This window comes from Tamandua tetradactyla, chromosome 4 (assembly GCF_023851605.1).
Source record: "Tamandua tetradactyla isolate mTamTet1 chromosome 4, mTamTet1.pri, whole genome shotgun sequence".
Classification (NCBI taxonomy): domain Eukaryota; kingdom Metazoa; phylum Chordata; class Mammalia; order Pilosa; family Myrmecophagidae; genus Tamandua; species Tamandua tetradactyla.
In genome coordinates, this window is record NC_135330.1 from 52,595,079 (window position 1) to 52,615,422 (window position 20,344).

A 20,344-nucleotide genomic window follows, 5' to 3' on the forward strand; every position below is an offset into this window, starting at 1 on the left:
AAACTCCTTAAAGTTGAAACCCTGATCCAAACTGTTTTGGTAGTTCACGGAATGTACAGACCAAGACTATTATTTGTGAAATCAAACTGTAATCATGGATTTGGAGATGACTCAAACAGTACACAGCCCATCTCTGACAGTTGGAGATAATTGCTAAATTGTGGAGGAAAGAAAAAATATTAAACTGGAAACCTAAAACTTTAAACTGGAAGATGGAAAGAAATTAAAATATACCTACTTTGCTCTCAGTAAATCCTGATCCTTTAGGGCTGAACCTTGAAGGTAGATAACTCTTTGTGACCACATTGGAATCTGCAGCACCCTTCGAACTTGCACATCCATTTCAGTAGGACACAGAATCACCACATAATAATCCTATTGGAAACAAAATGGTTGATGGGCCTGAAATGATAATGCTTTATTCTATTCTACATGGGTAAGTAAAATATCTTAAGAAAATCTTGAAATGCAATAAAATTAAAATAAATTCCAGCTAATCAAGAAAGTTTGCATTTTCAACCTGACCATATGCTAAATAACACTGCCCTATGATAAACATAATCTGAGACATAAAAACCTCATTTTAATATATTTTATCCAATCTATTTATTCTTATTGCTACAATAAAGAGAAGGTAATTAATATATTTGGCAGGTAGTTTCAGTTTAGGAAGTTCTTACTTATAACCATAGGCTGATCCTAAAATATGCATTGAATACCAGGCACAAGTGTTTAAGTATCAATTGATATGTCTAGCTATTAATTTTGGAATAAAAATTCCACAGTGATATATGACATTTGGTTATTTATTACACATGTTTATGGATTTCTTATAAATATCTGGATGGGCAAGAATTCATATAAATATTGACAACACTGACAGAGCAAGTTAAATAAAATAGTTTGAGATCAGAGTATTTCAAAATGCATAGTCCTTTGGAGAAAACACAAAGGTACTCTCAAGATGAAATGGTTTGAAAAAAGTAATCTTTAATAATGAAAATTCTGTGATAAATAATCATCATTTTATCACTCAAAAATATATCTAGGGTGACTCAGTGGCAGGACAGAATTCTTGCTGGAGGCCCAGGTTTGATCACCAGTGCCTGCCCATGCAAAAAAAAAAAAAAAATATATATATATATATATATATATATATATAGCAGAAATTTTAGAATTTTAAGAATTCTTTATATTGATATTATACAAAGTAAATTTCTATGATCATTTTGTTTCTGGGATCAGATTTTCCCCCAAATAGATTCTCTTTATGATATATAATGAGCAAACTGAAAATTTCTCAATATGAATATGCAAAAATACCAGACCAATAAAATGGATATGCTTAAAGAACATGCAAATATGCATTTATATGATAATAAATGAATGCAATAAATATTTAAGACTCACTTATAAATTAATCTTCTAAATATATAGTGTTTTTTTTTAATCTTCAATATATTCACAATATAATTTAGCAAGAAAGGGATAAGTAGATATACCCAGACGGTCTTGATCCCTGGGGAATATCCAACCTCTTAAAACATTTTAATTGAGGAAAGCAAGATCTTCAAGTACCTCTTTGCTGTCTGGATTGAACTAAGTGCATTAAGCAATAAAAGAGATTCTCTAAATCTATCCTAGGCCAAGACTCTTGGCCAGTAGAAGAATTATCTAAGGATTTTATCTGTATAAACAGATAAGAATTTTCTGAATTCATGCTCACAATAGAGTTAGTTATTGTCCAATTTCTGCTCATTTGCTTCTAAAAATAAGACCTAGTTACACTCCAAGAAACAAAAGAAAAAAAAAGGAAATTCCAGATTTCCACTTTTCTATTAGCAATACTTCATAAATTCTGAAGTATTCAAATGAACAGATGATACTGAAATGATTGTTTCATTGTTGTATTGTATTTTATACTAAAATTCACTGTTTTATAGAAATACAATTCATGCTTTATCCAAGGGAGGAAAAAGAAATTTTTTAATCCAAAGAAAACCCTTTCTTTATAGCATTAACATAATTCCATCTGTCTTTTGAGTGTAAAGGACGAAACTTAAAACAATGTACATTCCTCCAGCATTTTTTCTGTGTTCCCGGTTATATCTGCAATTCTTCATTTGCTTCTTTATATTGGTTGTACATGTAACAATACTCCAGAATGTAAGCTGCACCATCAGTTAAGTGAGTTTGACAATATGTCACTAGATATGATCCAGTATAGAGCATAATATGATTTAAATGTACCTGTAGTCTCGGGTGAGCGTAGAATTCATTTAAAAAATCCATAAGCAAATCAATTTTCAGGGAGCTGACACACAGAACAACATGCTTTTCTGTTTGAGCTCTATGTCGACTATAGTTTCCACCTGACTTTTGTCTTTCCATCCACAAATAGGCCAGCTGTTCAAACTGTAATATATTTTTCACAAGTGAATGAAAAACACAAGACATGAAAATGAGTATCAATACAGTTCACCTCTTGTGTATTAGTGATACTCAATTTCACAGATGAAACATGCGATTTGAATTATAAGTGTTCCCTACCATCGAGAAACCTTTCAAATGACTATGCTAGAGTTTGCAAATGTCTCCCAGGGGCTTCAGATCTCTAAGAAAATACATTAACATAATTTTCCTATTAAATCACTGCAGATCACTAAGATGTTTGTGCCTGCTGTATGTCCAGTAAAGTGTGTAGCCATATGTCATGTGTAAAAAGGAAAACCTCATTTACATTTTTCTGTCAGGTTCATCCCGTAACTAATGCAATGGAAAATACCAAAAGCACATAAGGCCATGTTTTAGCTACAGTACAGTTGGCACATGAGGGCAATGGAAGACTCAGGACAGACACGTTGAAAGAGAAGAAGCAGAGGACTGGAGAAGAGTAGAAAGGTAACTTTTGTACACCTGCAAAGTATATTTTAGAAACACTGTGGCCAAAGGCTGTGTAATGGAAAATGCAGAATTAATTTACATTTTCTGTAACAGTTTTAAACCTACCCAGCCATAGCACCCAAGGTTCATTGTAGAAAAGAGTTGAGATGGCATTTACTTATATTTAGTCCCATTTTATATCTCTGATCCTTTGCAGCCTCCTTATTCACTTCGCAAAATGATGCATAATATTTATATATTATCTTCAGATATTGTTTGTTTCAGTTGATCAACGTATGTAATCAATTTTTATTCATCATGATATATATAGCTTTTAGGTTTATTATCAAGAATCAAGACAAATCATCCCTTTACAAGTTTATTTCCTTGATCCTTTAACCAACAGTTAAAAACTAAATTATACTATAATAAATTTAATTAAATATTTCTATAGTTAATAGAAAGCATAGTGAAGAATTGAAAAGAGATGTGAATTGTCAGTCACAACTGGAGAGAAAAAACCTGTTTCTAATAAATGCAAAAAAGACATTTCTGATAGTGTTTTAATTTATTAGATGCAATAATTGCTTGTTATTATATTAACATTGGAGGAATAAATCACCCTGTATTACTTAGGATATGGAGATTTTATTTCACAAAACTTTGCACAAGTCTAAAAAATTTAAAATGATTCCGTTTACCTGTATAGGTAGAACTACGAGAGCAACACAGATCATTGCAACAACAAAGAGCTTGGAGGACCATGTTTCAGGAGTGACATCCCCGAAGCCCACAGTCGAAAAAGTCACAATGCAAAAATAAAGGGAGTCAAAAAGATTCAGCTTCTTTCCTATTCGTTCCAGATGTTGGATTCCACAAATGCTAAAGAGACAAACATGCATGAAAATTTCAAATTGGACACGTTAGTTCTCGTCATTGTTCCTTAACAGCCAAAGCGCATTTCATAAAGCCATTTAATAAATGAGCTCTTACATTTCACAGTATACATTCTTCTCTTCAAAATGGAATTTATTTTCATGTTTACATTAACATGATATTGCATTATTTTGATTAGCCATTGGATAAAACTGGTTGCAAAATATAATAAAAGAAGGTTCTAGGAAGATGACGGAACAGGATCAGTCGAGTTCACACGGGCTCCAAAAAAACAGATACAGAAAGAACTGGAAGGCGACAAGGACGGTGATTCCTGGATGCAAGAGAGCTGGGAGGGTATGCTACACCACATAGGTAGCCCAGGTTGCAAAAACTGAAGAACTGAAATGCAGAGAACTGGAGACCATCCAGTTAGCACAAACAGCCTAACGTGAAGGCCTGGAGCCCTCAGGAGTGCAAGCACCCAGCGACCGGAACTAGAAAGTAAGCCAACTGCGTTCCTTGAAAGTGCTAGGCTCAGCTGGAAGCCTGGCCTGGACCTGCAACTCACCCCACATCCCACGCACCTGAATCCAGCTCCAAGAGCCGCTGCTCCGACCCCCACCACCCGAATGCATCCTCACCACACACCCCCACCCCAACCGTGCCCACTTCTTCACCAACCCAACCTGCCTCTCCCACCCAAGTGCACAGTCTCGTCCCATCTTTCCCAAGACCCGCCCACCCACGCCCAGCCCTCGATATCCTACTCCCTCTTCTTGCGCCCTGCAGGTGGTGACCTGCACATCCAAGCTGTGGGGCTTACCTTCATACCCCACCTGCCCACAGCAAACAACCCTTCCCCGCTTCTCCTAAGCCCTGCCCAAGTGTACAACAGTTTATGGTCCTGCAAGTTCCATGCACACATGCACGTGTGCACCTGTCATGCCTCCAGCTCAGACAGTCACAACTCCAGCCAATGCTCCTGAGCTCTGCCCATATGTACAACAGAGCCCCACCCCTAGACCCACACACACACGCACAACCACATCCTCCCTGCTGCCTGGGGCCCACCCATCTGTGCACCAACCTCTTGATCCCTGAACCCCAACCCCATGTCCAGCACACATGCACCCTTGCCCTAATCCCCGGCATAAGCGCCCTGCTCCCACACCTGGCAGGTGCTCACGTGCGTTATCTGTGCAACATAGTCCAAGCACTGCACACTCGTACAACCCTGCTCCAACCCCATCTCCACACGTACCTGTGCACAAGCACCGCAGCCCCGCCCACTTAACATCACTGGTCCCTGACCCACATCCCACAACCCCTGTGAACTGTGCTCAGTCCCATGTCTGTATCCCAAACCCTTGGACAGCTCCCCCTGTACAAAGATACACCCAAGCCCTACCCTCCCTGTGCCCCCACCTCTGCACCACCCACCTCATACCCTGATACCCATGACTTCCATGCTCCAAGCACCCATCCACACCCTGCCTGTACAGCAACCCTACTGCATCCACTTAGCAGCCCCATCCACATCCCACGGTGCCTTACTTCTGTGTTCCCCATACTACATCCTGCTCTTGTGCTCCAAGGCCTGCCTCAGCTGCACCCCTCCCCTACAAACCCCTCAGTGCAGTGCACCTCCACAACCCTGCAACCTGCACTCCATGCTCACAAGCAACAGCATAGCATCCCCAACCTGTGCCTATACCTGTGCTGCAATCCATCATCACACTCTTGTGCTCTGCCCAACACCCCACATCCTGCCCCACATCCATTGTGCAGATACAAAGTTTTAGACTACTGAAGGAAATCAACTTCCAAAGTAACCCTATCAAGATATTTACATGTCTCAAAGGCAACAGAAGATCACTAAGTGTACCAAGAGGCAGACAGATATAATCTAGCCTAATACCAAATTAAAACACAGGAGGAGACACAGACTTTGGAACAACTATTCAAAGACGTTCATACAACTCTACTAAATGCAATCAATGGGACACTAATGACATAAAGGAGATCAAGAAGTGGGGACACAGGGAGGGTAGGGCTTGGGAGTATCCTTGCACAGGGGAAGCTGTCCAAGGGTTTGGGATACAGAAATGGGACTGTGTAGAGCAAAGCATAAAGAAGAATTTGAAAGAATAAATAGTAAAATAGAAGATATCACAGAGATTAAAGATGTTGTAGACCAAATTAAAAATGCACTAGACACACACAAACAGCAGATCTGAAGAGGCAAAAGAAAGAATAAGCAAACTAGAGGGCAGGGCAACTGACTTAGAACCCACAAAAGAGCACATGGTAAAAAAGATGGAAAAAATTGAATCGAATCTCAGAGAAATAAGAGACAAAACAAAATGCACAATTGTAATCAGCGGTGTCCCAGAAGGAAAAGATAGTAGTAAAGGGCTAGAAAGATTAGTTGAGGATATAATGGAGGGAACTTCCCAACCCTTAAAAGGACATAAATATGCATATCAAAAAAGCCCAATAAACTCCAAATAGAATAAATCCAAATAGACCTTCCTCAAGACACATACTGATCAATCTGTCAAATATTGAAAAGAAACAGAAAATTCCAAAAGTGGCAAGATAAAAACAATCTACTACGTACAAGGAAAATCACATGAAAATAAGTTTGGACTACTCAACTGGCATTATGAAGGCAAGAAGGCAATGGTATGATGTATTTAAGACCCCAAAAGAGAAAGATTTACAGCCAAGAATTCTGTACCCAGCCAAATTGTCCTTCAAAACTGAGGAACATTAAGATTTTCACAGACAAACAAATGCTGAAAGAATTTGTCAACAAGAGACCAGCCCTACAAGAAATACTGAAGGGAGTTCTGCCAGCTGGAAAAAAAAAGGCAGGAGAGGAAGGTCTGGGGCATGCCACAAAATTGCACAGTACCAGTAAGGGTAACTTAAAGGATAAAAATAGAAAAAGGGAAAAGAATACATAGATTTGACAAAAAAAAAAATTGAAATAATAAAATGGTGGATTCAGGAAATGCATTTACAGTAATAACCTTGAATAATAATGGACTAAACTTACCAATTAAATGATAAGGTTTGGCCAAACAAATTAAGAAATATAAGCCAGATATATGTTGCTTACAAGAGACTCATCTTAGATACAAGGATACAAGTAGACTGAAAGTGAAAGGATGGAAAAAAAGATGTTCTATGCAAGTTGTAAGCAAAAGAAAACAGGAGTAGCTATATTAATATTAGACAAGATAGACTTAAACGTAAAAACATCATAAGAGACAAAGAAGGATACTGTATGTTAATAAAAGGGACAATTCACTGAGAAGAAATAACAATCATAAACGTTTATGCTCCCAATCAAGGAGCACCAAAGTATATGAGAAAACACTGGCAAAACTGAAGGGAGTGATAGGTATTTCAACAATAATAATAGGAGACTTCAAAACACCACTCTCCTCTATAGAAAGAATAACCAGGCAGAAGATCAGCAAGGAGGGCGGGCCGCGGTGGCTCAGCGGGCAAAGTGCTTGCCTGCTATGCCGGAGGACCTCGGTTCGATTCCCGGCCCCAGCCCATGTAACGAAAACGGAGAAACAAAATACAATAAAACAAGAAAATGTTTAAAAGATGTTTCCCTTTCTTCCTCTCTTCCTTCCTTCTATCCTTCCTTCCTTCTCTCTGTCTTAAAAAAAAAAAAAAAAAAAGAAGATCAGCAAGGAAATAGTGAAGTTAAACAATTTGATAAATGAATTAGATCTAGCAGACATACATAGGTCATTACACCTTAAACACCAGGATATGCATTCTTCTCTAGTGCTTATGGAACATTCACCAGGATAGATCATATGCTGGGGCACAAAACAGGTCTTTATAAATTTAAAAACACTGAAATTATTCAGAGCACTTTTCTGATCACAGTGGAATGACGCTGGAAATAAAAAAGCACCAAAGAATGAGAACTTTCAAAAATGTATTGGAAAGAAAACAACAACAACAACAAAAAATACAATGATAAAAACAAATAAATGTATGGAGATTAGAAAGCACACTCTTATACAACCACTGGGTCAATGAAGAAATTGTTAGAGAAATCAGTAGGTATCTAGAGATGAATAAAACTAAGAATACAACATATCAGAACTTATGGGATGTGGCAAAGGCTGTACTAAGAGGGAAATTGATTGTTTTAAATTCCTACACTAAAATAGAAGAAAGCAAAAAGTGAGGACTTATTTGCTCACCTGGAGGAACTTGAGAAAGAATAGCAAGCTAACACCAAAGCAAATAGAACTAGCGAAATAACAAGACTAAAGCAAAATTAAATGAATGGGAGAACAAAAGAACAATAGAATCAATAAAATCAAAAGTTGATTCTTTGGAAAAAATCAGTAAAATTAATGGAACACTAGCAAGACTGACAAAGAAAATAAGAGAGAGGTTGCAAAGAAACAAAACTGAAAATAGTGGAGGGTCATTACCACAGACACTGAAGAAATAAAAAGAAAATCATAAGAGGATACTATGAACAAGTATACTCCAATAAACTAGACAACTTAGATGAAATGGGCAAAGTCCTGGAAACATATGAACAAACTACACTAACTCAAAAAGAATAGAATATCTCAATAAACCAATCACAAGTAGAGATTTAATTAGTCATCAAAAATCTTCCTACAAAGGAAAGCCCAGGGGCTAGATGGCTTCTCAGGGGAATTTTAATAAACATTCCAAAAGCAATCAACACCAGTCTTGCTCAGACTGTTTCAAAGAATTGAGGAAAAAGGAAAACAACATAACTCATCTTCTGAAGCAAACATCACATTAATACCAAAACTATGTAAAGATGTTATAAGGAAGGAAAACTACAGGCCAATCTCCTTAATGAACATAAATTGCAATAATTCTCAACAAAATACTAGCAAGCCAAATCTAACAACACATTAAAAGAGTATACACCATGACCAAGTGGGGTTTATACTAGGAATGCAAGGATGGTTCAACACAAGAAAATCAATTGTTATAATACAGCACAAGAACAATTCAAAAGGGAAAATTGATCATCTCAATTGATGCTGAAAAAGCATGTGACAAAATTCAACATCTTTTTCTGATAAAAAGATTTCAAAAATAGGAATCAAAGGTAACTTCCACAATATGATAAAAGGGCATATATGACAAACCGATAGCCAGCATCATACTCAGTGGAGACATTGAAAGCTTTCCCCCTAAGATCAGGAATGGAACAGATGCCCTCTGTTACTACTATTATTCAACATTACACTAGAAGTTGTAGCTAGAGCAATCAGGCAGGGGAAAAAAAGCATCTAAATTGGAAAGGAAGAAGTAAAACTTCATTCTTTGCAGATGACATGATACTAGAAAATCCTGAGAAATCTACAACAAAATTCCTTGAGCTACTAAACAAATTCAGGAAGTGGAGGGATATAAAATTAATGTGCAAAAATGAGTAACGTTTCTATACAAAAGCAATGACCTAACTGAGGAATCAATTAAGGAAAAAACTCTATTCAACAACCCACTTATAAAACGGGCCAATGATATGAATAGGCATTTTTCTGAAAAGCAAATACAGATGACTAAAAAGCACATGAAGAGATACTCATTTTCATTAGCATAAGGGAAATGCAAATCAAGACTAAAATGAGACATCATCTCACATGTATGAGAATGGCTGCTAGTAAACAAACAGGAAACTACAAATGTTGGAAACGATGTGGAGAAATCAGGCCACTTATGCACTGCTGGTGGAAATGTAAAATGGTGCAGCCACTATCGAAGACAGTTTGGCAGTTTCTTAGGAATCTAAATATCAATTTGCCCTATGACATTTCTATAGCACTACTGGGTATATACTCAGAAAAGCCAAAGCAGTGAAACAAACAGACGTTTGCAAATTGATGTTCATAACAGCATTTCTCACAATTGCCAAAAGATGGAAACAATGGAAGTGCCCATCAAAAGATGAGTGGATTAACAAAATGTGGTACAGACATACAATGGAATATTATACAGCATTAAGATGAAATGATGTCCTAAAGCACATGACAGGATGAATGGTCCTTGAGGACACAGTGCTGAGTGAAATAAGACACAAAAGGATAGATACTGTTTGATATTCACTTTTATGACCATGCTAAAGGTAAAATCAGAGACTTATAATATAGAATATAGGAAACCTAGAGATAGAAGTTAGAGGTGGATGAACAGTTAGCTAATGAGGTTGAACTCAAATGTAAAGGAATAGATGGAAGTGAAGGTGGTTCACTAGTGAACCTATCAGGAATATTACCATATTGAAAGTGAATATGATTGAAAGGAGTTGTACAGACTCATGTGTCCCACAGACTAACACTGTAAATATAAATAAGTTCTTGCATGAACTACTGCAAAGGTATGAATCTTGTACAAAGAGTGTATAAGTTTGGGGCTCAGGGGGAAAACTGCCATTGCTTGCTATGGGCTATGTTTAACAGGGAAACATCAACAGTACCAGAGCAATACCAGGGGTAAATAATAAGGGTAGGGACAAGAGTTAAGGGGAGGTTTAGACTTTCTACTTGGTGAGGTTGTGTTTATTGGTTATCTTTCTCTTAGGAACAATGAAATTATCTAAAATTGAAGCATTGATGGACTATTGACTTTGGACATTACACATGATGTCTAATGAATGAAGGTGGCTGAAGGATGTACTGACTGAGAAGTTGATTGACCAATGGCATACACATATGACTGAATATTGTGCTGCTACAAAAAAGAACAAAGTTGTGAGGGATGCAACATTATGAATGAACCTGTAGGACACTGGTTGAGGAAAAATAAGCCAGCAAGAAAAGAGCAATTGTTATATGGACTCATTTAGAAAATTCTCTAAGAAAACAGGGGCCTAGATTATAAATTCTTATAGCAGTCACATTTAGTCCAGAGTGGCAATTAATTATTTCTCAATTTTGAGAGGCTGTTTTATATATGTGTAACCTGGTACTCAGAGATAAGAATGAAACTGATCAAGTCAGGATTAAGGTAATTCAGAATTTAGGGGTAAAGAAGACATTGTCTATATTTTAGAACCGCATCTACTCTTGGAGACCAAAGGAAGAAAGGCTTATTTTATCCAAAACTTAAATTTTCTGTAGCATATAATCTAACTCAAACTGTCTGGATAGATCACTTAAACAATCCAAACACAGGAAGCCCAAAATAAGAATGAGGGCCTTTAACCCTGTATAGCTTAAAGAAATGTCTGCACACATCACAGAGTATATTAAGCAGATAATGAAAAGTTATTGGCAATGTCCCTTGAGGGATGGGGGAAAAATATGGAACTATTAAACTTTACTACCAGGGATAGATCAAACATTAGGGACACCCAAATCAATAGGCCAAGTCTTTGATCTTGAGACATGCTATTGTGAAGCTAATGTATGTAATGGAGAAGCTTAGCTACCAATACATATGCCTAAGAGTTACTTGGGAGGACCTCTTTTTTTGCTCAGTTGTGGCCTCATTCTCTCTAAGCCCAAATCTGCAAGTGAAATCATAGCCCTCCCTCCTATGTGGGACATGACATCCAGGGGTGAAAGTCTCCCTGGTGGCATGGGAGATGACTCCTAGGGATGAATCTGGTGCTGCTGCCATAGGATCAACAATGCCTTCCTTACCAAAAGGGGGAAAAGCGTGACAAATAAGGTATCAATGACTGAGAGAGTTCAAACAGAGTCAAAAAGCTACTCTGGCGGTCACTTTTATGTAAGCTTGAGTTAGACATTGCTGCCTAACATAACTTGCCAAAACCCAACCAGGGCTCTTCCATCCAATCCTGAAGAACACCTATGGCGATATATAGGATTCTACAAAGGTTCCATGCATAGGATAACTTTCCAGGGGCCTACAACCTCCAGATGGGTCCTTGGACCAGATAAGTCCTTAAACGCAAAAGAGCCAGCCTTTCTAAGAACGTCAACTAGTCCCATCCCCCATCCCATATTATAGGCACTCCTTTCTAACATGAAAAATTAGAATAAGCATATTCCAAATATCCCTAAAGAGTGAGAGAAAGATCAAAGAAGATGTTCGAGTTATACAGAGAAGGTAGAATTTAACAAAGAGTATGATTGGTGAATCATTATATTGATATTTCTGTTAGACTCCAGTATCTTAGAGCAGCTAGAAATAAAAGTCTAAAATTGTGGAATGGTAACCCATACCAAATCTCTGAAATCTGTACTACAACTAATTCTTGTGATGTGCTTAGAATTTATAGCTTATATATATATATGTTATTTTTCACAAAAAAGAATAAAACAGTCGATAGTGATGATTAAAAATATATATATTACTTCTAGTCTCCAGTGTTCTGGAGCAGCAAAAAGGAAAAATGAGAGATGATAGAATGGTAGTCCATTGACAAACTCTGGGATCTGTTTTGGTAACTATTTGTTGAAGAATGTTTTGAAAATTATTGTTTTTTAGTTTTTTCCTTTGTGTGTGTGTGTGTGTGTGTGTGTGTGTGTGTGTGTGTGTATATATACATAAAATACAATGAAAAAAATTTTTAAAAATAAAGCATCCTGAAGAAATGTTTAAAATAAATATACTGAATTTTATGAGTGACTTAAATAAACACTTTGAATACAGTTTATGAACCATGAGACCAGAAATTGGTAAATCTTCTCCTTGTCAAAATAATCTGGTTTGTTTTTATATAGGAAGAAGAGATATTTCATTGCTAAAAGATGGCTATGTATCTTAAAAGGGTCCCTCACATGTATGAATCTGCTGATGGTGTAAAACTAGGGGAGCAACACAGAAATTGTTAAAAGATGTCCTAAATGTAGAATTGTTCAAATAGAATTAGAAATAACATAGCTAGCATCTGCAAAAAAAAAGCATTGTAAAAACATTGTATAGTATTAAATACTAAAAATTATTTAATATTAAATATTAAAATATTTGACATTTAAATATTTAATATTAAAGATTAAAACATTATAGCATTAAATATTATAATATCAATATTAAAAACATTGTATAATATTGAGATCTGTAACATAAAAATCAATATGCAATGAATATTATTTAGTAATAAAAAGGCACCAAATATTGATGCATGATACAACATAGACAAACCTCAAAAACAATATGCTGAATGAAAGAAGACAGATTCAAAGATCATAATGTATGACTCTAGTTATATGAAATGGCCAGACAGGAGACAAGATAAGTGGTTGCTGGGGACTGGGAAGAGAATAGGAAATGTTCTAAAATCGTGGTGATGGTTGCACAACTCTGTAAATATACTAAAAATCATTCAATTTTATACTTCAAATGAATGATGTTTATGGTATGTAATTACACCTCTATAAAGCTGTTTTAAATAAATCAGTATATAATTTCGGACATTCACTCCAAATTCTGTGCACAAGCAGATCTAGCTCAATTATGTGAAGAAATAACCATGAAGAAATAGCATTTACTGTTCGAAAGTCCACAAATTGTTTGTCTAGTCTTTTTAATATAACCTCCCCTGTCTTAATTTATATCATAAATATTCAACTGCATTAATATATTTTTAAAAAGCAAAGTATAAGCTGCTGGAAAGCTAGGTAGACGGGCAGGCATGAAGACAGATGAATTGAGAGACAGAATAGAGAAGGCACGTGCATATCATTTCATTTCTGAGGAAGAAATTGGTTTTCATCTCTTTTTTTATTTTGTGTTATCTGCCAGATCATAATCACAGCCAAACGAGTAAGTTGATATATATCAGATTACTTGCTTAGCCCCCTCTATGCAATATTAACAAGCTAATTAAGAGATTTATTCAGAAAAAATTGTAATATAACAAAAGAGAGCAAGTATTTGATATTTATAGGCATTTCTGTGAGGTATGTTTTTTATTTTACTTAAAATGATAAATATTTGAGAATGTAAATAATGACATAATTCATTATAAAATAGAATGAAAAGGAAAGCAATTCAGTTACATATTTTCAAAGATACAAATGCTATTTCAAAGTTTATTATATTTCACATGACTATTTCTTGACTTGACATATATTATATTGAGCTAAACTACCATAAAATCTTGCTGTTCTTCTTGATCTTTTGTCTATCCTTCTTTCTTTTTATATCCAGTCCTGTTTTTTTTCATGTTAAGTTATTTTAAGTAATTTTATTGAGATACATTCACATGCCATACAATCCATACAAATTATGCCATCCATGGCTCACAATATATCCACAGATAAATTTTAGAACATTTTCATTACTCCAAAAAGAAAGCCCCATACCCCTTATGCTCCCTTATTTTTAACACTTAGCATTGGTGTGTTACCTTTGTTACAACTGATGAAACCATATCAAAGCACTACTGTTAAATATAGTCCACAGTTTGCTTTAGGTGTATTTTTCCCCATATGCCACACTACTGTTCACATCTTTGATGCACATTTCTTCTAGTTCATGAAAGAGCATTTTTATATTTGTACAATTAAGCACAATCATCGTCCACAACAATGTTTACTACATTCACTATAGTACACACTCCCAGGCTTTGTCCTCTAGCTTTCATTCAGGTCACATGCAAGACCCTAGACTGCCCCTTCCAACCACAGTCACATGCATAATTCAGCATTGTTAATTATACTCACAATAATGTGCTACCATCGCCTCTCTCTATCTCCATTTATAATCAACATATTTAAAATTTTTGCACAATTTAAGCAGCATCCCCATTCTCTACACTCATTCTATCTCCTAGTAGCCTATATTTCAGAATTTTATTCTTTGAATTTGGTCATTATCATTATAAACTATAAGTGAGATTATGCAATATTTCTCCTTTTGGTTTATTTTTTATTTCACTCAACACAAGATCCTAAAGGGTCGGTCATTCAGGTTGTTGCACACATCAAGACTTCAGTCCTTTTTAAAGCTGAATAGTATTTCATAGCATACATATATCACATTGTTTATCCATTTATTGGTTGATGGACACTTGGTTTTTCTTTAACTCTATTTCTCTTGGTCAAAATAGGGCACAAGGTCATCCCATCTGAAGTCATGGGAGGAGCTACAAAAATATTGTGGCCCTGTTTTTTAACCTACCAAGCTGTATAATATAAATGACCATTTCTAACCTAATTGATAAATATTAATAAATTTTTTAAATAAATAATATTGTAGTCCAAAGTATTTAATCTCCATGATAAAGCTTTAGTTTAATCCACACAAAATATTTTAAGAATCCTTATATAAAAATCATTTTACTGACGACTTTCAGAAAATTCATGAGTCTGTCTAATATTTATTAATTTCACATTTAAGCTTAAAGGATCAGGTATATCCTAATGCTTTCTAAATCAATACAGAAAATGAAGACTCTGACATCAGCTGTTTTAAACATAGTATTAGTGCACAAATGCAAAAATCAATACTTTTTTTTAAAGGACCAATGTCAAATACAACCGATTACTTTTAGAGTTATCCTTTGATTGTGAATAGGCCCACCGGCTGGTTGCTTCTAGGGATTCATTAAATGAACCATTGCTTATGTTCATCAATAACTGTCACTGTGCTTAAAAAATGTTGCTGTTAATATACTATCTTCTAATTCAATAAGTATTTTTGTAATTATTGAATAAATTTAGTTCCTTTCCCAAAGAGGACAAAAAAAACAAAGGATATTTAAATATCTAGCCCAAGAACAGAGAAACCCTTTCAAATCACAGGAGAGATTTTGTTTCTTAAAAAATTAAATTCTCAATGCTTTTTAATCATCCTGAGAATAAAATCCAGAAGCTCCTAGCTCTTCTCTGAATCCGTCTTCTAAGACTATCCTTTAACTCACCGCCCTTCAGCCACACTGAACTGTGGGCTATTTCCTAAACATGCCAAGTGCCCAACCAATTTAGTCTTTGTATTTGTGATTTCTTCTATCTGGAATGCTCTTCCCCAAACATTCACACGGCTTTTACTCTCAAATTCTACAGGCTTCATACACGTGTCATCTCTTTAGAGATGACTTTCTCAACCATTTAAACAAAACTTGAACTATCTGTCATTCTCTTCTTCCTACACTGTTTAATTTTTCTTCATAATACTTGCCATTACCTGACATTATGATGCACAGCTTTCCAAGTTTATCAGAAACATCGCTCAGATCAGCGTTGCATCCCCATCACTGCACCAAACTGCTTGGTCATGCCAAGAAAAACCTGTATGTTGTTACTTGGTCCTCATCCTCATCTGAAACACTTGCTTTAAATTCCCTGATCCTTGAAATAACGTGGCTTCCAAAAGACTATACTATTTTCGTTTTCCTCCGACTTCATTGGTCACTCTTTTTAAAATATATACGTTTTTTATTGAGAAATATTATACAATCAGTGGCTTATAATATCATCATATAGTTGTGCATTCATCACCATGATCATTTTTAGAACATTTGCGTCACTCCAGAAAAAGAAGTAAAAAGAAAGAAAAAAGAACTCATACATCCCATATGCCTTAACATTCCCTCTCATTGACCTACAGTATTTCAATCTACTCAGTTTTTATCTTTATCCACCCCTATTACTTATTTAATTTTTATCCATATTTTTTATTCCTCTGTCTATACCCTGGATAAAAGGAGCATCAGACACAAAGTTTTCACAATCACACAGTTACATTGTAAAAGCTATATAGTTATACAATCACCTTCAAGTATTAAGGCTGGGACATAGTTCAAGTTTCAGGTACTTTCCCTCTAACCACTCCAGCACACCATAAACTAAAAAGGGATATGTATATAATGTGTAAGAATAATCTCCAGGATAACCTCCTGACTCTGTTGATATCCCTCAGCCACTGAGACTTTATTTTGTTTCATTTGTGAATCATACATAATTTAACATTTCCTAATAGTCACAAAATAGAAAAGAAAATTAATTTCACTGCTAACTAACAGTAATACTATGTAATGTATGGTAAATGTGATTAACAAAAAGAGAAGGAGAAAAAGGGCTGCAAAGTTTCCTCAAGAAGCTAAGTATAGAGTTACCTTATGACATGGCAATTCCGCTATTCAGGATATACACAGAAGATCTGAAAGTGGAGATGTGAACAAACATCTGACACCAATGTTCACCGTGGCATTATTTGCAATTACCAAAAGACAGAAACAACCCAAGTGCTGCTCAGCAGATGAATGGATAAACAAAATGTGGTTGCATACATATGATGGACTGTTATTAAGCAGTGAGAAAGAATATAGTCCTGAAGCATGCGACAACATGAATGAACCTTGGGAACATTACGCTGAGTGAAATACCTCAGATATGAAGGGACAGATACTGCATGATCTCACTGACACGAACTAATTATAATATGTAAACTCATAGACATAAAATATAGAATATACGATATCAGGATATAGAATGAAGCTGAAAATGGGGGAGCGGGGGGAGTAGTTGCTGAATGCGTGCAGAATGTTTAAGTAGGTTGAATTGAAAAGGGTTTGGAAGCGGGCAAAGGTGAGAGTAGTACGTTATTGTGTGACTAAAATTAACAGCGCTGAATGATGTGTGAATGTGGTGGAAAGGGGAAATTTTAAGTTCTGTATGTCACAGGAAGAAAGTTGGAGGTTGAAACGTGGGACTGTATGACACAGTGAATCTTGTGGTGGACAATGTCCATGATTAATAAATATTAAAAAGTTTTTCATGAACTAGAACAAATGTATGAAATTATTACAAGAAGTTAATAATAAAGGGATATATGGGGCAAATGTACCTACCACAAACTATGGACTATACTTAACAGTAGTATTTTAATGCTCTTTTACCAGTAGTCACAAATGCACCACACCAGTTCATGGGTTAGTAATGGGGGGATAAGAGGGGTGGAAGGATTTGGGTTTCCTTTTTAATTTTTATTTCTTTTCTGGAGTAATGAAAATGTTCTAAAATTGATCACGAAGATGTATGCAGAACTACGTGATGAGACTGTGAGCCACTGATTGTATACTTCGCATGGTTTGTATAGTGTGTGACTATATCTCAATAAAACCAAATTATAAAAAACTCTGAGATGACAATTTCATTTAGATTAAAACAGGCTGTTCTTCCATTTGTCTACAGTATGCTATATCCAATCAGACACCTACCCACATCTTTCAGACTAATTTTCTACTAGTCTCACTCTGCCCCAATTACACTGGCTTTCTTACTTTCTGACAAGCATATTTTGTACTCAGGATTTTCTCTGTCTGTTCTTCTTGATATCCACATGGTTACTTTCCCACGACCTTCAAGTCTTTATTCAAATGCCACCTTATCGATAAAACCTATTCAGACTGACTATGATATTTAAAATTTCAATCTGCCTCCAGGACACATCTTTCTTCTCTTACGTAATTTTTTAAAATAATGTGCATTTATTGTGCTCAGTGTTTATTGTTTGCCTCCCTGTATGAGAGGAGAGGATTTATCAGGGCAGTGAGGCATGTGCTTTCTTCACCCATGCTGCCTGCACTTAAGACAGTGCCCAGGGGGTGCAAGGGTATTTCAAAAGTAGGATTCTTGCCTGCCATGTGGGAGACCCAGATTCGATTTTCGGTGTATGCACTTCCCCAAAAAAACAAACAAGCAAGCAAAGAAAGGAAGAAAAAGCAAACAAACAAAAATTCAACAGATGATGTTGCAATAATGGGATACTCACATGGAAAAAGAATGAAATGTGGCCCCCACTACAAAGCCTACAAAAAAAAAATATCAGGCACGTAATAAGGCTCAGTAAGTACTGTTGAATGAATAAGAGTCTGAATATAAAAAACAAATCTCTATTGCCTATATGAAATCACCAACATTTTAGCCTTTTTAGATATAAACCAAAACAGAATTTATGAATGGAAAGGGAAATACACATTTTATTTTTTTTAATCTAACAACTGCCCCAACTAAATTAAATGCATTTTGGGTAAAGGAAGCAGATACTATTCTCTATAAATCTATTAATTTTACCATGAGCTTTAAATCAATATCATTTGAAATATTCAAGTCTTATAAACAAGTAAATCACACTATACTGTCTCTCATATCTAGTACCTGAAGTATCTATAACTCCAGCATTTCTTTCAGCTAGCACTATTTAATCTGATAAATGAAGAAATTGAGAATTTGAAATGCACTGGATTTATTTATTGAAAATCATTCTGCTTGTGTAATATACATGTAAATTGTATAACTAAAAATTTGTCTTTTAATAAAAACAAATTGAAGGGTGGGCCACAGTGGTTCAGCATGTAGAGTTCTCACCTGCCATGCCGGAGACCCGGGTTCGATTCCCGGTGCCTGCCCATGCAAAAAAATAAAAAATAAAAAAAGCAAATTGAATACTCAATTGTGAGACTTGTATTTATTTAGTCCCAATACTTTGGAACATTCCATGTCACTAATATGTTAAACTACTGAATTATTAAACTGACTTTGCCACTGTAACTACTAATCAAATGCTTCACCTGTAATCCTAGTAATGCCACTCTTTGTGAATGTTGTGTATACTCTAATACTACAGCCATTCAATCAGGTTATACAGGCTGATATTCAGACAACTGTAGAGCTTATGTTTTATGGAAAAAAAGAATCTATCTCAAAATCAGAGAGAGATTTGTCTACAATTATCAACATAATCTCAGCTATTTCACTTTCACGTTAAATCCTACAAATACTTATTCTTTTTACTATCTTGTGTTTATATACAAAAGCACTTTACTTAAATGAGCTGAAATAATTTAGAAGGGAATTTTGCAGAAATATGCACTAGTTTATCAAACCATAAAGTTAGAATATCATACTACTTAAGAAATAGCCTTTCAAACCTCCTCAGAGCATAATAAAAATTAGAGCTAAAAAGTATTTAGAAACTACTTGTTCCAAGTTTATGTTTTACAAAAGTGAATACTAAGGCATGGAGAAGTTTGTAAAAAAGGCAGAGGCCGGACTTCTCCAATTTACATTATATGCCCATAGTATCATTTTCTGATATCATATATGGGGTAACTTTATGCAATGTTAAGTGTTATCTGCCAATACAATTTTGGTTACAGGCTACACAACTGGGAATGTTTTAAAAATAAGAAATATAAGGACTGGGTTCACAGATCTATGTCAGCCATTCTAACTAAATATATATTTAAATTGTTCACTTAAATTATCTCTCCAAACAATTCAACTACTTTTAAGAAGTGGGAGATAGTATATCCTCTGGAAACATATTTTATTAGGTAAATATTAAGGTCAATACAGTTTTAGTATTGAAATTGAGATATCATTAGGTTGCATTTTGAACATTAATTTTTACTTATATACTCAATATTTTTCTTAGACTTGAATGCTACAACATTCTACAAAAGAATTTGAAGCTATTCAGAGATTATAATCTCTATTAGATAATAATATACATCGTTATCTCATTCACTGATGCCTTTGGAACCATTATTAAATGGAAACTGTCCCCCATCTTTAATAATAATTAATGAATTTAAGTTAATTATTATTTTTTGTTTGTACCCAGGAGTGATTTT

The 20,344-nt window shown here is 35.3% G+C and overlaps 1 protein-coding gene across 5 annotated transcripts in view; it reads right to left on the reverse strand.

Annotated features, from left to right (window-relative positions):
• KCNT2 (potassium sodium-activated channel subfamily T member 2) overlaps positions 1-20,344 on the reverse strand; it is a 450,533-nt gene that overhangs the window by 215,291 nt on the left and 214,898 nt on the right. For all 5 annotated transcript variants that reach the window (XM_077157297.1, XM_077157299.1, XM_077157298.1 and 2 more), the window contains 3 exons: positions 3,585-3,765; positions 2,251-2,415; positions 239-375 (listed from right to left, as the gene is read on the reverse strand). In XM_077157297.1, coding sequence (XP_077013412.1) covers positions 239-375; positions 2,251-2,415; positions 3,585-3,765 — 483 coding nt within the window. The remainder of the gene's footprint in view (positions 1-238; positions 376-2,250; positions 2,416-3,584; positions 3,766-20,344) is intronic.